Raw genomic sequence first — 18,185 nt, 5'->3', positions numbered from 1 at the left:
CAACTTTTATTAGCCAAATTAAAACTTATAAAAAACTACATCTAACCAAATAGAGACGACTATGTGATCAATATAAAACACAGCTCAACAGCTCAATAGATAAGACATCAATTACTCGGAATCAAATAGATTCAGGCGTTTGACAGATTTGTTTTTTAAAAATATTTTAGAATTTCGTGATTCAAATAGTGAAAACAACATTTTTATTTTTCAAATTTGGAATTTAAAATTAATTAATAAAGATAAAAAATTTTAATAAATATATTATTTAATGTTATAAATATAGTACAATTTTCTATTCATCAACATTAAAATTAAAAGGAAAAAAATAGCGAGGGAGACTGTGGCATTGAGTTTAAATACCTAAAAAGCACAGGGGCAAATCCGTCATGAAATGCCTTTATAAACTACTCATGTACTGAAACAGAAACACAGTCCCTCTCTCTCTCTCTTTCTCTTTCTCTCTCTAAAATCGAAAATGGTATCGCCATCGCCGCTCCAAATCTTCTCTGCAAAATCTTCGGCGGCAAGCCTTGTGAAGTTCAAAGCGCTTCTCCAAACCCTAATTGTGTCGCTGGCGAGAGCCATTTCGAGGGCGAAATCGAGGGCGCTGCAGATCCTGAAACACGCCAATTACCAATCCGCCATAGCCCTAAACAGAAACAAGAACAACATCCTCTTCGGCTCCTTCCGCCTCCACTACAACTGGTGCTCTTCCAAAACTTCACACGTCATGCCGGCGCCGGACGATTACTCCATCCCCGCCGATCACGGGCCTCAGCTCGCCGGCTACTTGCAGTGGCTGGAGGAGACAAAAGAATCAGGAGATCACCACCGTCGCCGTAATTGCGACGATCATCATCAGGTAAATGAGATCGATAAATTGGCGGAGATTTTCATCGCCAGCTGCCATGAGAAGTTCCGATTGGAGAAGCAGGAATCGTATCGGAGGTTTCAGGATATGATCGCCAGAAGCTTGTGACCGCAAAATTACCTTCAATTCTAATGGGGGGTTTTTTTTTTATTGAAAGAAAAAAAAAATGTAGAGGAATTAAGATGATGGGTGCTGATTTTTCTTTTTTTTTTTTTTTTTTTTGGTATTTAAATGAAGTCTCTTTTTGGAGGGTTTAGATTTTACAATTCTTATGTGTATAGTCTTTTTTTTTTTTCTTTTTTAGAATTGTTATAATCACTCTGAAGTTTTTTTTTTATTACTATTATTTTTAATTTTATTAGACTTTGAATTTTATTGTTAGGATCATTTTTAGAATTGGCTCTTTCCTTGTTTTTAGTTGAGAAATACGTAAATTAATTTGGCGTGGAATTTGGTTTAGACATTTCAAAGAATATTACAACAAAATGAAGTTTATTAGTCTCATTTCTTGTTTTAAGAAATATAAATAGGAAGCTAACATTTTGTTTTATTTTTTATTTGTGAAATGTGTACTAAATATTAAAAAGATTAAATGTAACATAATTACTTTTTAATATTTTATATTAACATAATTACTTTATTTCTCATTAATAAAGATCAATGAGAAATAGTTACAAATGCAACTTTTTCTTTCCTAAAAAGTAAAAAAATAAGGGATTGGAATATTACCAAAAGGTCTGTAGATCTCATATTCTTGCTTCATTTTTAAAATATAAATATGTATAATAATTGTTTGTTATTTATCTTTTGTTGAATAAATAAATAGAAATATGTTTGACAAACTTTTATTATTTTTCGTTCTCCTAAATTATAATTGAAAAATAAACTATTCAAAATTATTACATTTTATTTTATATTTATTACACAGAGGTTAATAATATTTCAATAATACTTTTATTTATCTTATTTAAAAACTGAAAATAATAAACCAAAGTTAAGAAATAAATTTTTCCCCAAAATTCTATAAACAATTTTGGAGAGTTTTCTTTCTTAATTGAGAAAATAAAATATTGTCAAATATATGTGCTTTTAAAACAGTGAAAAAAAAGCGAAAACAAGAATATTACCAAAAACAATTCTTTTAACTTCCTATTTTTTTAGATAAATAATATTTCATTAAATAACTAAATAAATGTCATTTCTTCCCCACGGTGGATATATAATTAATCAACACCAAACAGGGCCACCATTTTTTTTCTTGCTAGAATTCAACCGCTCGTAAAATAATGATGATTCGAACCATTGACGTGTTAGTTGGTAATATGTATGTCTTAACTTAACTTAAACCATTGAAATGTAGTTAAGTTGGCAACACAACCGCGCCATTTTAGATAAGTTACATGAAATTTTATAAGGGAAAAAATCCAATTGAGATGTAGTCAGGTTGGCAATACCACGACTAATTTTTTCCTTTCTGTAATATGTTGTCATGTGAACGTAGGTACATATCTTAAAATTGACTAAATAAAAAGAGACAGGTATGGGTGTTTTTATTTGTCTTTTATTATAAAATATGGTTGACCAAACCTTCTCTTAAAAATTCCTCAATATACTATTTACTTAAAAATATATTTATGAGAGACTACTTTTATAGTTTAAATTTAAAGAAATAATTTGTCTATAATTGTCTTTTTAAAAATTAATTTTGAAATCAACTTGTTTTATTATTTTAAAAAAATTGCATGTTCAATAATCCCATAACTAGCTGCAATATCTTATATCTACCTGTTTTTTATTCCTTGGTAGGAAGGTGGTGGGTCAAATCACTCCCTTTTTTTCATCAAATATGAAATATATAATAAAAAGGAATCTAAAAAAACCTCTATTTGACTAATTCATTTATGAGATTTCTAAGATCTTTTCCCATATTTTTCCAATAAATATTCCTAGTTCCCATGTATTTTTTTTCTTTTCTATTTCTTTAAAATTTTAATATTAAACTAAAATTTTAAAAAATAGAAATTACTTGACTTTGCTGTTACAAAATATAAACAATAGTAATAACAACAACAACTTTCTATTTATTAAAACAAAAATTTAGAGAAAGCATGTTAAAAAAATTTGCTAATAAATTTTTTTTTTTTTTTTTTTTGGGTCCCTCTTTGAAATCTGTTTATGAAAAATGGATATATTTCCCAAAAGGAAATTCGACTGCAAATTTCGCTTTACAAAAATAGAAAACAAAATGGTCAATAAATATATTTCCAAATAAACAATTCTTAACGTTTTCCTAGTCCCATCAAGTACTTCATTTCCACATGCTTAGGCAGCTAAACGTTGTCGTTTGGGATAACATTCATTTAATTTAAGACCACAAGTCAACAACACATGTCAAAAAAGGGGAAAAAAGTGACCTACTTGCCTTGCATATTGCCAACCACAAAAATAATAATAATAATAATAATAAGACAGAAAAAAAATGTCCATCTGTTGGTGACTTTATTATAATTTACATTAAATGTTCCAAAGTGTGCTAGTTGGTAAATCAATATTAAACTATAATATAAGCTTTGGAATATGTAGATTTCTTGCTTCCAAAAACTTGTGGTTTAAATATTTGGCCAATTTGACTTGGCCACATGGCCAATTAATCTTATCTTAATTTGTTGTTTTGTAGACAAAATAATGGATATAGTAGAAGAGGATTAAATATTTATGAAGCAAAACTAAACCCAATTTGGCTTCTTTCTCCCAATTACCAAATCTTTTTGTCCCTACAAATTCTACTTTTTTTGGGATAAAAAAAAAGTTGGGTTATAGAAAAAATATTCACATATTAAAATAGAATTAGAACCTTATCAACGTGTTCTAGAACGATTTAAAATCAAAAGTTGTATATTTTATTAAATTACCAATTGAATCTTTTTGTGTTTAATAGGTCCGTGATTAAAAAGAATGTCTAATAAGTCGAAATAATATTGAAAGTTTAAGAAACTATTGGATACTTATTCAAGTTCAAAGATTTATCAAACATGGCTTTGAGAGTTCAAAAGACTCCCACTTAACTTATAATTTTTTGTTCAATTTAATATAATTCTGTCATTGATATCATCCAAATGACAAACGAAAGTTAACCACACAAGAAAATAAAAGTGGTGCATATGACACCGCTTCTTGAAGCAATGTACCAAATCCCTTTTAGAGATTATGCTGTTATAATTTGTGTAGCTGTGTCCACCCCTCCAATAATTTGTCTACTGCGTCATGCCAAATCAACACGCATCTGTTTGATAAGTTTGTTGATGTTACCATTTACTAGGTATGAACAATGAGAACTACATAGAGTCACAATTCAAAGTACAGAGACGTGTCGGGATCAATATCGCAACCTTTTTAATAAATAAAAAGGAGGGAAAAATGCTTGAAGATGAATCACACACAATGAAGTGATGAAAGTATGCACATGGGTTCATGACACATAGCCTCATTATCTCTTACCTAACCAAAAAAAAAAAAAAATTCTCCATAAAAAAGAAGAAGGAAAAAAAAACCATAACCACTCTCTCAAATTCCAATGTCATCTCCCTGGATCAGTGGGCAGGGCATCTGTTCCAGTTTGCGTTGCTCCAAAGGCCATATCATTGAAGGTAACTGAAGTTTTCCTTTTGCCTTTTGCCTGTTCATTACATATTTCTTTTAAGAGAAAAAGGTAATGCTGTGAAGGTGTTTGAGGAAAGTCCTGAATGAAAGATTCTCTCTTTCTTCTACTTAACTCCACCGCCAGTGATGATGGCCTCAATTTTAGGGTCACAATGTGGCTTTTTTCTGAGATATTGAGAAATTTTATTGTATCTTTGTTCTTTTGGTTGTTTGGTACTGCTCTGAGATATGGGGATTTTCCTGCTTTTCAGGGTGGGGGTGGATGTGTGTTTGGCCTTTTGTTAAAGGACAAGATTGGAGTTAAATTTGATACTGAATGTTGTCTTTTGTTTGGACAAATATGATCAAATGAGATCTTTTTTTTTTTGGCTTTCTTTTTTTAAACAAGGTTCAGGAGCAGATGTGTTAACCAAAGTTGAGGAGGACAGAGCAATGGCTAGTAAAAGAGTGACTCTTGACAAGTTCTCTTGTAAAAGGGCATGTATGAACTACCTTCACAAAACCCAAATGAGACGGATTCTATCTAGGGAAAACCTAAAAAAAAAATATGATAGTTTTTATCTATGTCAAAGATTTAAAATGATATATTTTCTCTTTTGGTAATGGATAAAACTCTCTTCTATTGTTGATATCTGATAATCGAAAGAGAGAATTAGAGGGCTCCTAAATAATTTGACGACACCACAACAGCAGCATCAGACGGCGGTGACCTCCCTCAGTCGGCAACACCACGCAATCTGTATCCTCCATCTCGTTCTCCTACATTGTTTGATTCGACCAGATCTTCGAGCTCTACTTCCCACAGAAGTCATTCCAACCACAACAAAAACTTTGGTGAAGGAAGAGAAGAATGAAGTGTCTAGGATTTTTGTTTCTGAAGGAAAAACTAGATTGTGTCACAAAGGAGAAAAAACTATATACCACTGTATATTGTATAACATATTTGAGTATATTATTACCATACTGTAAGTTATATAAAAAAAATATTAAATAACATTCAAGTTTAGCATATAACCTGAAAAATACATATTATACAACATTTTAGAGAAATATATGTTTATCGTATTGTATACTAGAAGATTAAAATGAAAAATATATTATACAATCATCCTTAGAATATATTATATGACTTTTTGGAGGAGTATATGTTTATTATATTAGAAGATTAAAATAAAAAAATATATATTAGATAATGATTATTGGAATATATTATATAATTTAATATAAAGAATATTTTGGAAGAGTATATGTTTATAAAAAAAATAATTAGAAGAATAATATAATTAAAATATGAAAAAGTATTAAATGAAATGGATAATAATTAAACAATATAATTTTGAAATATAAGTTCTTTAATATAAAACTACACATGATAAGTGTGGATTTTTTAAATTAAAAAGGGTAATAATATTACAACCAACAGAATGATTTCGTTGAAAAGAGAGATAAAAAAAATTAAAACAAACCATCGCAGTTTGTTAAGAAGGCTTCCATGAATTACACAGGACCTCGTTCATGTCCTAAAAAATGAATGGAAAAAAAAACTTCTGTTTTCTGGAGATGGAGATTCATTCCATTGACTCATAAAAACAAAATTATTATAAGATGGTATAAACTAAGGATGTGTTTGGGAGTAATGGTATAATTAGAAATTTTGAAAAAAAGGATTTGAGTATGATTGGTTTTCCAAAATCAACATCCAAAAGCTTTCTTAAAATCAAAATTTTTAATTCGTGATGAAGGAAAAAGGAAGTGATTTTGACAATGACATGTCAAAACCACTCCCAAACATACCCTAAATGAAAGTAAATCTTCGCCGAGTGAGGCCACATGATCTATACAAGAATGTAAGAAAAATAACACAATGTGATTGCTCCCTTATGCAAAACGTATCCTTACATTCTCCATATTAAATCACTTTTCCTCCCTAACTTGTCTAGAACAAAAGAACATGGAAGAAAACAATGCATCGGCAGAAAGAGATGAAGAAACTCAACTGGAGGCCGTTAAAACTTATGAAGCCATTCGACCTTCTTCATTTGCTCTAGCTTTGCCTTTTCGGTTCCAGATTGGCGTGGTTTCAATAAGCTTATGAGGTACGAGCCGACTTTCACGCTTGGTCAGCTTGCGGAAATTGCTAACTCTCAGCTTGGCTATCTCTGCCTCTTCTTCAGGTGTTATCTCCCTAACAACAACTGTTAGCCGGCATTCTGGTCTGACTTTAATTCCACATTTTCCTTTAGCATGATATGATATTCTTTTCTTAAAGAATCCTTTGCCCACAAATGCCTCAGCTGTACAAAATAGCAACAAGTCAGAAAAACGAAACCATAAAATATAACCACCGGGTTATCTTTGATTGCTTCATTTACCAACAAGGAGCCGATCTGAATCCATTCCATGATTATGGGTTGCGTTTGCTTTGGCCGAGTGAATGACCTTCACAAATACAAATTCACGACACGAAAAGTTCTTAGAAAACGTTCGTAAATATTATCAATGCCAAAAGAGGGTGCATCTGCCAGAACAAATGGGAGCACAATTTGTAACATAGAACTCACATTAACTAGCAAGGTCAATGTCTAAATCTTCCAACAGTCTCCATCCAGCTCCCAAACCATTAATTATTATATTGTTCAAATGGCCTTTTGGAGAAATAAAAGTGACCACTATGGGTTGGCCTACGGGTCATTTAAGGGCAATTAAAAATTAATAATAAGAGTAAACAACACAGAGAAAACGAGTTCAAATCATGGTGACCACCAACCACCTACCAACCTAGGATTTAATATCCAATAAGTTTTCTTAACAACTAAATATAGTAGAATCAATTAATTGTCTCGCGAGATTAGTCAAGTTGCTTCAGCCCCACCAATACCTAGGATTTAATATTCCATAAGTTTCCTTGACAACCAAATATAGCATAGCCAAAAAGTTCCCCTGGAGGCCGAATGCTCATAGATCTAAAAATAAAAAATTAAAACAATAATAATTCAAAAAAAAAATGAAAGTTCTCGTTTTGGTCTAGTCCTGGTCCTAGATACATTTTCCCCCATCCCTCTCCCTTTTTATGTGCCAAGACCAGGAGCCCAATCTTCAAAACAGGTTGACCAGACTCAAGTATTTGAATGCTGATTTCTCACCAGAGTTAAAACTCTCCCAAAAAATGAAATCAATGAAATACTCAGATCACAGTGTAATGTAAATTAGTGTTTCACCTGATAAACAGTTTTTGAAGCACGCTTTACAGTCAATTGTAACTGCAACAGTGCATCTTCGACACGCATGCCTCGAACTAATGCAGCAACCAAGTTGACTTTCTTGGGACTCTGGTAGAACAATTCAAATGTCACCAACGTATTAACTGTTTCTTTGATGTGTCAAAAGAAAAGGTAAATACTTTTCTTTATTTGGAAACCAACTTTAATTAACAGAAAATGGGTTACCACACTTGACCGGAGGGAAAATATTCCGGACAGAAAAAAGTCCAAAACCCAATACTAAGAAAATACTTCCGGTAAACGGCTAAAAGTTGGTTCCAGAAATGGGGCCAAGAGGTCATATAGTAAGCAAGTTGATTAAGCATTAATTAAATATCATTAAAACTTTAACATTTATCAACTTCTGTAATTCTAGAATCTCAAACTAAAATAAGTTTGCAAGTTTAAGCTATAGCTTTTCTCTCTTTTACTCAAGCTTTTGATGAGTTAGTAACAAGAGAAAGTCTAAAGACTATACCTGTTTGATTCCCTTTAATATAGCTTGGACTTTGGAAGGTTTAGATACTACTTTTTGGTCTTTATCTCCTTCTTTTCCACTACTTAAAGCCAAAGCAGAGGTCAGAGGTGATGAAACTGCTGCTTCCTCAGATTTATCGGCAAGTAAAAACCTTGAACTGGAAATTCCCTGTAAAAGGAAAAAAGGTAGAACAGGACGAAGGCATTTTTCAGAAAATAAAATATATTCAAGTATTTTGTGAAAAGAAACCACAAATACCCTGAAGATTTGTTTTCAGAAATAACTTTTCTTTCAAAAAATGAAGGATTAATTTCATAGAGATTCAATGGATGGTATAGCCAGCGAGTGTACCATCTGCTGGAGGCACTGATAATAAGGTTGTGTAATGCCTGCTGAAGATGGTTTCAAAAGTCTCTGTAGATAAGGCAACTCCCCTGCATAAGAAATTGGAGAAACTCAGGAACTTCAATTCTAAGATTGTGCTGTGGTTATATTGATTTTAGTCAGAAGCGAAACATTTAACACTTTCAAGAGGAGAAGTCCTCTTTGAAAGACGAAACATCGGGATTGTGACCTATCCAATAAAATGGTGAAAGATCAGGAACTCCATATTCATATAGGAGCTTATAGGACTTATTATTTGTAACAACATAATCAATAAACTTGCGTTCTCGTTATCATTTTGGCAAAAATGCACCATGGGCAACTGTGTGTTGATACAATTTCATTAAAGCTTTGCTTCTTTTATATGACTTCACACAATTGATCGGTTCCAATTAAATCTCTAATTTGAACTTGCAAAACTTGCAAAGTGACACTCAAAAAACAGACCTTGGTAAGCTTCAAGCGGTTGACCAGAGCAAGTTGATTGCTAAGGAGTGGGGTTGTTTGGAAGCTTTTTTCGAAAGCAGTTTTCTGCTTTGCTTTTCAGGTCCCCCCCCCCCCCAAAAAAAAAAAAAAAAAAACCTTAAACTATTCTTAAAAACATTTCAACTGTAATTTCCTAATTTAGTTTTTAGGAGGGTATAAAAAATGAGGAAACTTAATTGACATGTATCACCGTGTCTGTGTCCTAGGTTTTAGTTGGTCGATTGGCTAGTTTTTTTCTGAACAACTTTCAGGTAGATTGTTATCCAAACCAAAGGTTAGCCGCTGAACAATAGGTTTCCACTCTAAATTAAGAAGGAAATCAGAAGTTCTAATGAGTAATTTCATGAGTTATTCAAGTCTTGATAAAATTAAAACTTTTAAGGCTTAAATTTAACAACTTAGTACAAGGGTGAACAAAAATTGACAAACATATCTAAGTACAAGGGTAAAAAATAATATTTTTTATAACAGTAATTTATATTATTAAAAAACCACAAAAACAGTTGAAAAGAAAACAATTATAGTGCAAAGTTAATGACAAGTCAAGTAAACACATACACTTCAAACATATTTCAAAAGTAAACCCCATTTTCATTTCTGACATACATGTCTAATGTGTTGATGAATAACTAAAGCTTGAATGGGCTAGAAGAACGTCTTATTATATAATTCATACATTTATCCAAAAGGAAGTACAACTGACCATATGAGAGGGAGGATTGCAAGCGATAACAATTAGAGTTGGCAGCTACATTGTAACTCAATTCCACTCTCTTCTGCACATGGCCAAGCATAGACCGAACATATCGCTGCCAACCAACCATGATAACTTGACTGCTAACTCGATTGATACTTCACAAGAGAATTCACAGAAGCCCTGAAAACCAAAAGAAAAGAAACGTAATCTCTGGATATTGAAGATGGTAAATAACATGACAGATAACCTAAGAACCACACACACGGCGATAAGTCCATTTCTACAAAACTAGGGCACAGACACTGGGATCATTTTTTTTTTTTTTTTGGTATGATATGTGTAAATTTAGCATAAAAATACTAAATGTACCAACATTCGATGAACGCTACAATACAAAGTTTCCAATACAAAGAAAGTTGAAGATGTCGTCCTAACAATTTGGTTGAATGGTAATGTTAGGAATGCAAAAATTTTATGCTATTCAGTTGAACATGCTTCAAGTTCTAATTAGTTTAACTCATAGGAAGTTAAGAGGAAAAAAGGAACGAAATGCTAACAAAAAAATCGTCGGCGGCAAAGGTGATAGAAGGCGAAGGCGTACGGTGTCCCGGCGGCAAGGAGTCGACGGCGAAACTGACGGTGGCGGCGGCGAACGCAATCGGCGAAGGAAGCAGCGTGGGTTTCTTTTTCGTGGTGGGAGGGCAGATCGCAGAAGTCGTGCGTGGGCTTTTTTTTTTTTTTTTGTGATTTAGGGCTTCCATCGTTTTTTAGTTTTATTATTATTATTTTTTAATGTTTCTTTCTTTTCTATTTATGGGCTTCTAAAATTGGGCTGGACTGGGCTGGGCATTTTGTTTTTTTTTTTGTTTTTTTTATTATTATTTTTTTTGCAAAAGTGGGCTAAACATTTTCTTAGTTTTAAAATTCGGAGACTTAAATTGATGTGTCAAACATGTGTCCATAGTGTATCTAGACGAATTCGTATTTGACATGAACACTTCATATCCGTACTAAATAACTAAAGATTTACCGTAATAAAATAAGAATAATAGAACTTTTCATCACTTAATTAAGAAAATCCACAATTGCATCTCCGTCATACCATTTCTCATATTGTATAGTTCATATGACACGTTGGTGGTATGTATGGTTCAAATAACATATTGGTGCTAACACACGATCCAAGTCCCAATAAAAGAAAATCAATTGATAAATACAAATAATCAAAGTTTAAAATAATGTTTTCCTTCGACGTGTATAAACAACGCATAAACTATACTTTTGGTCCATAAGATTTAGAGTGTCTATTTGGTCTATGAAATTTCAAAAAATGAACACGTTTGTTCTCTAAAGTTTTTTTTAATACAACATGTGGGGTGGAGGATCGAACTCCCAACCACTTGGTTAGAGATATATGTCAAGTATCATTGAACTATGCTCGCTTCAGCTAGTTTTTAAAGTTTTGAGTATGTGTCAATGTGATTCTTGAAATTTAATAATCTATGAGCTACATGACATTAGTACAACTTAGCGATAATTGACATTTTCTCATTTCATTGAGGTTGAAAATTGAACTCACAACCTTTTCTTTTTGTTCAATACTACATATAGATAAACAAAACTTAGAAAAATCAGAGTCTACAAGTCTCGATAACCAAAGAGGGAGATTTGACGACCACTCCATCTCTAACCCCTCTTCCATCGCAAAACGAACAATATCATGAGCTAAAGAATTTGAGTTTCTCTTGACATGTTGAATCGATCCAAGTCGCTTTCCGCTTCACAATTCTTGAAATCCTTCGGAAGCCAAGTAATTTATGTGAAAACATCCATATGGCCTAGGAGAAGTTGAACATCCTCCGTGGAATCCAACTCTAGATTAATCAGTTCAGTGTCCTCATTGGCCATTGTTTCTAGGCCATCACGAATTGTCATCACGAATTGTCATCAGCTCCAAGTAAGTAACTCTTCACTCTCTAGAGATTGGTTTGCACCCCGACCTAACCATTTTCCCTCTTTCATTTCGATAGATCCACCCGAGTTCATAACCCCTTGATTGGAGATACATACTAATTAACACTGAACTATACTCGCTTTAGTCATTAAGGTCGGAAGTTCCAACCTTTGCCCAAGGCCCCAATTTGTTTATATATATATATATATATATATATATATATATAAAGCATCTACAATGCCAAATAAGCCCTAAGGCCTCTGTCCGGTCCGGTTCCCACGAGGGCTCAGCTTCACAGTCCATTCTCAGTCTCAACTCTGCGCCAACGGTGTTGGATAACCTACACAAAAATGGAGGATTTGAAGAAGAGGAAGCTGGAGGAGACCGTCGCCAACTGCGAATTCTCGTCGGTGGAACATCTGCGCTCTCTACTGGAACCGCTTCCCAAGCCACAACTCGTCGATCTCCTCGCCAGACTGTGCGTCTCCTTCTACCTTTTTCTTGATTAAAACGAGACTTCCATTTGCAGTTTCCTCCTCTTCTTCTTCTTTCTTTTCAAGAATGCTCGTACCGTTTTACTTTCTTAGTTCTTCTTCTATTTCTCCACTGCTTGTGTCCTTCTGTTTCATGGGCAAACGCTATTTGATGAGATATGGGGTTAAGGACACTCCTATCATCCAAGTTTAACTCATTTATGTGGATGCCAATGCTGCGGATGTTCTGTTCTGAATCTAATTGGTGCCTAGATGTATGAGGCATTCCCACTGTAAAAGCACCAGTAAACAGCTTGCCCATTTATAATTTCAAAACTAGTAGACACCTTCCCAAGCTTTGAAACTGTCATATCGTAGATGCTAGGGGTTTAACCTTTTCTGAAGCTGTTATTGTGATCGATAAAGAATTCAATGTTTTTGTTCAGGAGTTTGTTATATTTCAGAAATATTAGAACTTGCAGCTCCCAATGATTGAGTTGTGATTGAAGTTTAGTCTCAATACATTGATGGGATTGAAAAAGGCTTTCTTCTAAGCATTTTTTCCGCACCTTGCATTTTGCTGATGGCCCACTCTTACTATCTCCAAAGCCAACTCTAAGAGAGCACAAGTTTTATTAAGTTTTCTATCTGTAGCTTGAGCCTAGGACTTTAGAGGGCATCTCTGAACATTCCAAATCTTTACAACTAGGGCGATCCAAATGGGTGTTTTGTTCTAAGCGTTAGCATGGAAGTTGGCCTGCTAACAAAATTATTAGCGAAGCAAGCTTTAATTCTTAAAGCCACATTTCCCAGCCTCTAAGAAATATTTTATTTATTCCTCATGAACATGCACAATATTGATATATTACAATTTCATCTAGCATGTTTGGATGATTTGCTTTGTTTTGTCAAACAGTGTGTCACATCTTAGATTTCTCATATCAACACCGTTCAAAATGTTATCATAAAGGTATTTCAAACCAAATTCAGATTTGTCTTAGGATACTTATCTAAGACACTATTTTAGAAGGAAGATAAACTTATATAAGTTCAATACTCATAAAAAAATTCAAATTCAAAGCTATTTGTTTGAGAAAATTCTTATATTTATAGTTCTCAAAATTAAAGGTTTCTTTTGAAAGTAAATTCCATTACTAAAACCATAGTAAGGACACATTTTTGTGGGTATACACAGCGGAAATCACAAGGGTGTTGCTCCAATTGTATCCTGTGTGATTGACATGGTGAATGTGTGTTTATTTTCATTGCATGTTGAGGCATAAAGAGGGTCCCAGTATCCTTCCATTGCAGAAGAAATAAAAAGTGTTGCCAGTGCAGATCCTGTCAATCGAAAGCTTTTTGTTCGTGGCTTGGCCTGGAATACCAGTTCAGAAACATTGTGTGCTGTGAGTGCAATTGGTTGTTGCTTGTGTTTTGCCTGTCATGTTTGGGAATGTTCTCTAGACTCTATCTGTGCCTAGACCTGGAACATTAAATCTTTGAATCACTTGTTTAATCAATTTTTTTTCCTTGGCTTCTATCTACAATGAACAGTGTTCTCTCTCTCTCTCTCTCTCTCTCTCTCTTTTCCTTAATAAAGTTGTGACAATTATATTGATGTTCAGGCATTTAGCGTGCATGGTGAAATTGAAGAAGGAGCTGTTATCTATGACAAAGCAACAGGAAAGTCCCGTGGATATGGTTTCATTACTTACAAGCACATGGAGTCAACTAAAGCTGCTTTAAAAGCTCCTAGCAAAATTATTGAGGCAAGCACTTACCCCTTGCAAATGTTGTGGAAATATTTTCTGTTTGATCTGGTTACTTTTTGAAGGAGTTAAATGTGCGTGAGACTAGTTGGGATGGGATGAAGCAATTTGTATATCTTTTATTAGGAATAAAATGAATAATGCGATCTCTTCTTTTTTAGAGTTTAGACATTTTTGTATTATGTTTTGTGAACAAGCACTCCTTTTCTCGATCATTTCTTTGTTCATAGGATGTTAGCTTCTGGCTTAGGGTTAATGGAGAAGTATTCTTTTGCTTTTTGGATCGTAATATGTGATCAACATAACTTTTATAAAGATTTAAACTTAACTAACTCTTATACATGACATGTAATTCATAACTTGAACAAGATCTATGCTATGCCTTTAAAGGAGATTATTAAGGGTAGTTGATAGATGGGCTATCCACCTGCAAGCATACAGACTTTCAATTAACACAATCACCTCTTCATTCCACCTCATCATAGCCGGTGGTGGTTTTATAAGATATTTAAGATTCCAAGAGAACTGAATATTTTTTATTTGATTAATCCTTCTTAATTCTAGGGTCGCATGGCTGTCTGCAATCTGGCTTGCGAGGGTCTAACCGGATCAAGTACAACGCCAGATTTAGCACAGAGGAAGCTCTACATTGGAGGTTTATCACCAGATATTTCAAGTGAAGTGTTGCTGAATTTCTTCGGAAGGTATGGTGATATAGAAGAAGGTTCGGTTGCTTATGATAAGGATACAAATGAATCACGGTTAGTAACATTCTCCTCCCATTTCATTGGGACTTTTTGCTGTTGATGTCTATAACTTGTTGGAGATCCACAAATGCTGCACCTATGTAATAATTTGCACAGTTTGTTTCTGTAGAGGGTTTGGATTTGTTACCTATACGACAGTAGAGGCTGCAAAGAAGGCAATAGATGATCCAGACAAGACCTTTGGGGTGAGCTAGTAATGAGCTTTATGATTAACTTTGTGAAATAGATAGTTTGTTGAATTTTACTAATAACTCTTCAGAATGGAAGATTCCAGTTATTTGAATGCTTAGAAATGCTCTAATTATTTGTTAAGTCATAATATAAGGAAAATGGCCATAATTAAAACTTAGAATTATATGATTTTGAACTGGTAGAAAAATATTTGGTTTAGTTTAACTCATCTGCCGAGGATGTATGAAGTCTTAAAGGAGTTCTAATTAAGCATAAGCAATCATTTAGATTAAATGTGGAATTATTAGAATCAATTTTATTTTTATTTTTGAAAGGGGAAGGGGGTAAACTGAAAATAATATTCTAGAGGGGGAACAAACAAAAGCGGATTGTGTAGAAATGAAGAATGTTCACAATCAAGTTCAAGAGCCAAACTAGAAATGTTCTTGTCCATATGTCAAAATATTGCAAATAACTTGTAACCTTCAATGAAAAGGATAATATATTACTGATGTATTATGTATACAAATATGTAAAGTTCTTTAGAGTTCACTTTTCCTTTGTTTCATATCATACTATTAAAGCTGTTCAGCAAATCCTTTGTAGTGCAACTTGGGCGACAGTTGACTCATTCTTCTAGTTAAATTTAACAACATAATAAGAAACGTGTATGGCAATTGAGTATCGAATTTTTAAGATTCTAAATAAGCCTCTTTATTTTGCATATTGAAAAGAATTGAAAAACTTTCCTCTCTTTACTTAAGATATGGAGTAAAATTTGTCCGTTTAGAATCTTTGACATTCTCTGTAAGTCTGTTTCCATATGTAAGCATTTCTATGATGTTTTGACTCTTTGTAGGGAAGGAACATCATTGTGAAGCTTGCCGATTCCCACAGGAGCAAGATGGTGCAGGCTCAAGTATCCCCAGCCATTCCTTCCATGCCATATCCAGTAGCAGCGGGATATCCTCAACCCGGAAAATCACACGGCATTGTTGCCCCTGTTGGCTATACTTATCCCCAAGCTCCTGCATATCCTGCTTCGTATCCTAGTCCTACGGCTGCACACGCTTCGTATGCGGGCCAACCCCAAATGCCATACCCTCATCAAGCGATTGGAGTGAAAGAGGCTCCCGGACTTCACCCGACTGCACCTGCTGGAATGGGCGGGTATCCATATTACATGGCGAAATAATAACCTCAATGTGATTTATAAGAGGTGAATTTCAAAACTTTATATTTACCTTTACACTTCAGATTTAGCATCCATGCAAATAATATATCTACATTCTTTAATTGAAATTACATACCAATTTTTTTTACAACGCTGTAGGGGTGAGAATTTCTTACTTTTAAGACTGGTATGTAATGTCTTAACTAGTTGAACTAGGCCGACAAAATTATATATACTTACACTTTATAGTTCAACGAAAGTTTGGTTTCTTATCTTAAAAAAATAATAATAAATCTTACACTTTACAGAACTGTACCTTCTATTCTAGGCTTAACTTTTTCATCTAATTGAAGTAATACTTACACTTGGATAGGATGTTGGGGTAACTTCTGCAATTTTGATGTGCCGCATCTGCATTTTCGTTGGTTGAAATAAGAAAGTTTAGTTTAGAGAGAAAAATGTGTAAATTAAGCTAAATATATGTTTTAATCCCTAACGTTATAGTGTTTTTCATTCTAGTCTCTATTGTTGAAAAAGTTTAAATTTAGTTCATTCTGTTTTAACATTTTTCAATTATACCCTCACTGTTGTGAATGTTAAAATTGGTTGATGATGAACTTACACTCGGGACAAATTTAGATGAGAAATTAGCCTCGAACTTACACTGGGGACTATATTGAAAACACTCCGGACTAAAACCTATATTTGGCCATAGAATTAAAAAGGGTAAAATATTTATGATTTCAAAAGGATAATGTAAGACTAATCACAAGACTTCAAGTATGGGGTAACTTTTGCAATCTACTTTTGTTTCTTCTTATTTCTTTACCCCCTTCACGTAATAACGGTATTACCTGCATTATTTTCATTCTCATTCAGTTGTTCGTGGTACCTGCTCGGTTTTTTTGTAGGAACCTAGAGCTTGACTATGCACCTCTACACATTGGTTGCTGAGAATAGGCAAATCTTATTGATTGAAATGGTAATTTGGACATTGAAGGTGCCCAGGTGAGCTTGTGGATTTAAGTAGAACTCTATATTTTTATACCTTGTCTGTGCAATATTAATGCTACCTAGGAATAATGATAATGCATAACTTAGCCTATTTTTAGGATTAGAGTTATTCAATTCTGAGCATGGAAAATATTGGTGTTAGCTACTCTAACTAATGAACAGGTGACAATATTCTTGATATTTCTCTTCGATCGATCATGATTTTTGAATTGTATTCCTATTTTAAATTGAACTTCAAAGTTGGAATTTAGAAAATGGGTCTCGTAGATCATATTTGTAGAGTTGTATAGAATAATTGTTGTGCCATTAACAATTTTCTTGTTTAAGGAAATACTTGCTATTTCTTTGTTTGGTAGTGACAAATTTCTGTCTGGGTTAAATTTTAGCCAACATTGAGGTTGAATTGACATCAAATTAATGGATGACATATAGGAATGCATAGGCCTCAAGCTATTTTATCTTTAATCTCAAAACATTTTTTTCTCGTACAACAAATTGGGGGTAATCGGGGCTTTGAACCTCCGATCTAATGATAAATTATATCCGTGATGGATGTGTATCAATGACATAGTCTCTCACCGATAAATGTAAATAAATAATGTACGAGGGTAAAAGAGGAATCACATTAAAAAAATTTCTGCTACTATATTTACCAATATGACAATTCATCTCTCACCAATAAACATAAATGAATAATGTACGAGGGTAAAAAAGGAATCATATGAAATATTTTTATTTTACTATATATATATATATAACAATATGAATTACCACCGATTAAAAATTTCTCAAAATATACTAAATAAGTAGCCTTCTAAGAGAAGGCTCAACACGAATACAAGTATCCAGTTTTCTCATAAACTCCCAAATAATTTTTCATCTCCTTTTAGTTTAATGTTTTTAATCAACCAACATTTTATTTGAATATCTTTGTGATCAATTCTAGATTTAAATGTTTAATAAATTTTGTGACTATATTAAATGGTGTAGGGTTGGGAGTAGGCTCCCTATTTAAATTGGGTTA

At 33.3% G+C, this 18,185-nt stretch overlaps 3 protein-coding genes across 5 annotated transcripts; 2 read left to right on the top strand and 1 right to left on the bottom strand.

Moving 5' to 3' along the window:
- Positions 1-374: 374 nt before the first annotated feature.
- On the top strand, positions 375-1,207 carry LOC148211522 (cotton fiber protein). The gene has a single exon (XM_088124488.1). It carries the CDS (start codon positions 479-481, stop codon positions 980-982), a length of 504 nt encoding a protein of 167 aa, XP_087980614.1. The 5' UTR covers positions 375-478; the 3' UTR covers positions 983-1,207.
- A 5,175-nt stretch (positions 1,208-6,382) lies between these two features.
- LOC111024848 (uncharacterized) lies at positions 6,383-10,594 on the bottom strand. Of its 2 annotated transcripts, none has more exons than XM_022302648.2 (7): positions 10,441-10,594; positions 9,846-10,019; positions 8,624-8,706; positions 8,273-8,440; positions 7,753-7,863; positions 6,907-6,973; positions 6,383-6,828 (listed from the first exon to the last, which is right to left on the bottom strand). In XM_022302648.2, the coding sequence occupies exons 2-7, from the start codon at positions 9,964-9,966 to the stop codon at positions 6,548-6,550; spliced, it is 831 nt and encodes a 276-aa protein (XP_022158340.1). In that variant the 5' UTR covers positions 9,967-10,019; positions 10,441-10,594; the 3' UTR covers positions 6,383-6,547. The 2 variants fall into 2 exon arrangements, with proteins under 2 accessions (XP_022158340.1, XP_022158339.1); XM_022302647.2 differs by having other exon boundaries at positions 10,397-10,593.
- Positions 10,595-12,032: 1,438 nt separating this feature from the next.
- Positions 12,033-17,341, top strand: LOC111025731 (UBP1-associated protein 2C). 2 transcript variants are annotated; one of them, XM_022303630.2, is made up of 7 exons: positions 12,033-12,271; positions 13,552-13,672; positions 13,892-14,035; positions 14,600-14,796; positions 14,912-14,987; positions 15,833-16,192; positions 17,059-17,341. In XM_022303630.2, the coding sequence occupies exons 1-6, from the start codon at positions 12,144-12,146 to the stop codon at positions 16,166-16,168; spliced, it is 1,002 nt and encodes a 333-aa protein (XP_022159322.1). In that variant the 5' UTR covers positions 12,033-12,143; the 3' UTR covers positions 16,169-16,192; positions 17,059-17,341. The 2 variants fall into 2 exon arrangements, with proteins under 2 accessions (XP_022159322.1, XP_087980711.1); XM_088124585.1 differs by lacking the exon at positions 13,552-13,672 and having other exon boundaries at positions 12,137-12,271.
- Positions 17,342-18,185: the final 844 nt, after the last annotated feature.

The sequence above is a fragment of the Momordica charantia genome (assembly GCF_013281855.1).
Source record: "Momordica charantia cultivar OHB3-1 chromosome 5 unlocalized genomic scaffold, Mcharantia_2.0 BLBB01000005.1, whole genome shotgun sequence".
Classification (NCBI taxonomy): Eukaryota; Viridiplantae; Streptophyta; class Magnoliopsida; order Cucurbitales; family Cucurbitaceae; genus Momordica; species Momordica charantia.
This window is presented reverse-complemented; position numbering and strand designations above follow the sequence as displayed.

Bases quoted from the DNA above. Each gene is read 5' to 3' on its own strand.
- LOC148211522 (XM_088124488.1), top strand. From the start codon at position 479: ATGGTATCGCCATCGCCGCTCCAAATCTTCTCTGCAAAATCTTCGGCG.
- LOC111024848 (XM_022302648.2), bottom strand. From the start codon at position 9,966: ATGGTTGGTTGGCAGCGATATGTTCGGTCTATGCTTGGCCATGTGCAG. The intron at 7,864-8,272 runs GTATAGTCTTTA...TTGTTCTACCAG, and splicing joins TATTAAAGGGAATCAAACAG to AGTCCCAAGAAAGTCAACTT. The intron at 6,829-6,906 runs GTAAATGAAGCA...TATTTTGTACAG, and splicing joins TTCAGATCGGCTCCTTGTTG to CTGAGGCATTTGTGGGCAAA.
- LOC111025731 (XM_022303630.2), top strand. From the start codon at position 12,144: ATGGAGGATTTGAAGAAGAGGAAGCTGGAGGAGACCGTCGCCAACTGC. The intron at 12,272-13,551 runs GTGCGTCTCCTT...TGAGGCATAAAG, and splicing joins GTCGATCTCCTCGCCAGACT to AGGGTCCCAGTATCCTTCCA. The intron at 13,673-13,891 runs GTGAGTGCAATT...ATTGATGTTCAG, and splicing joins GTTCAGAAACATTGTGTGCT to GCATTTAGCGTGCATGGTGA.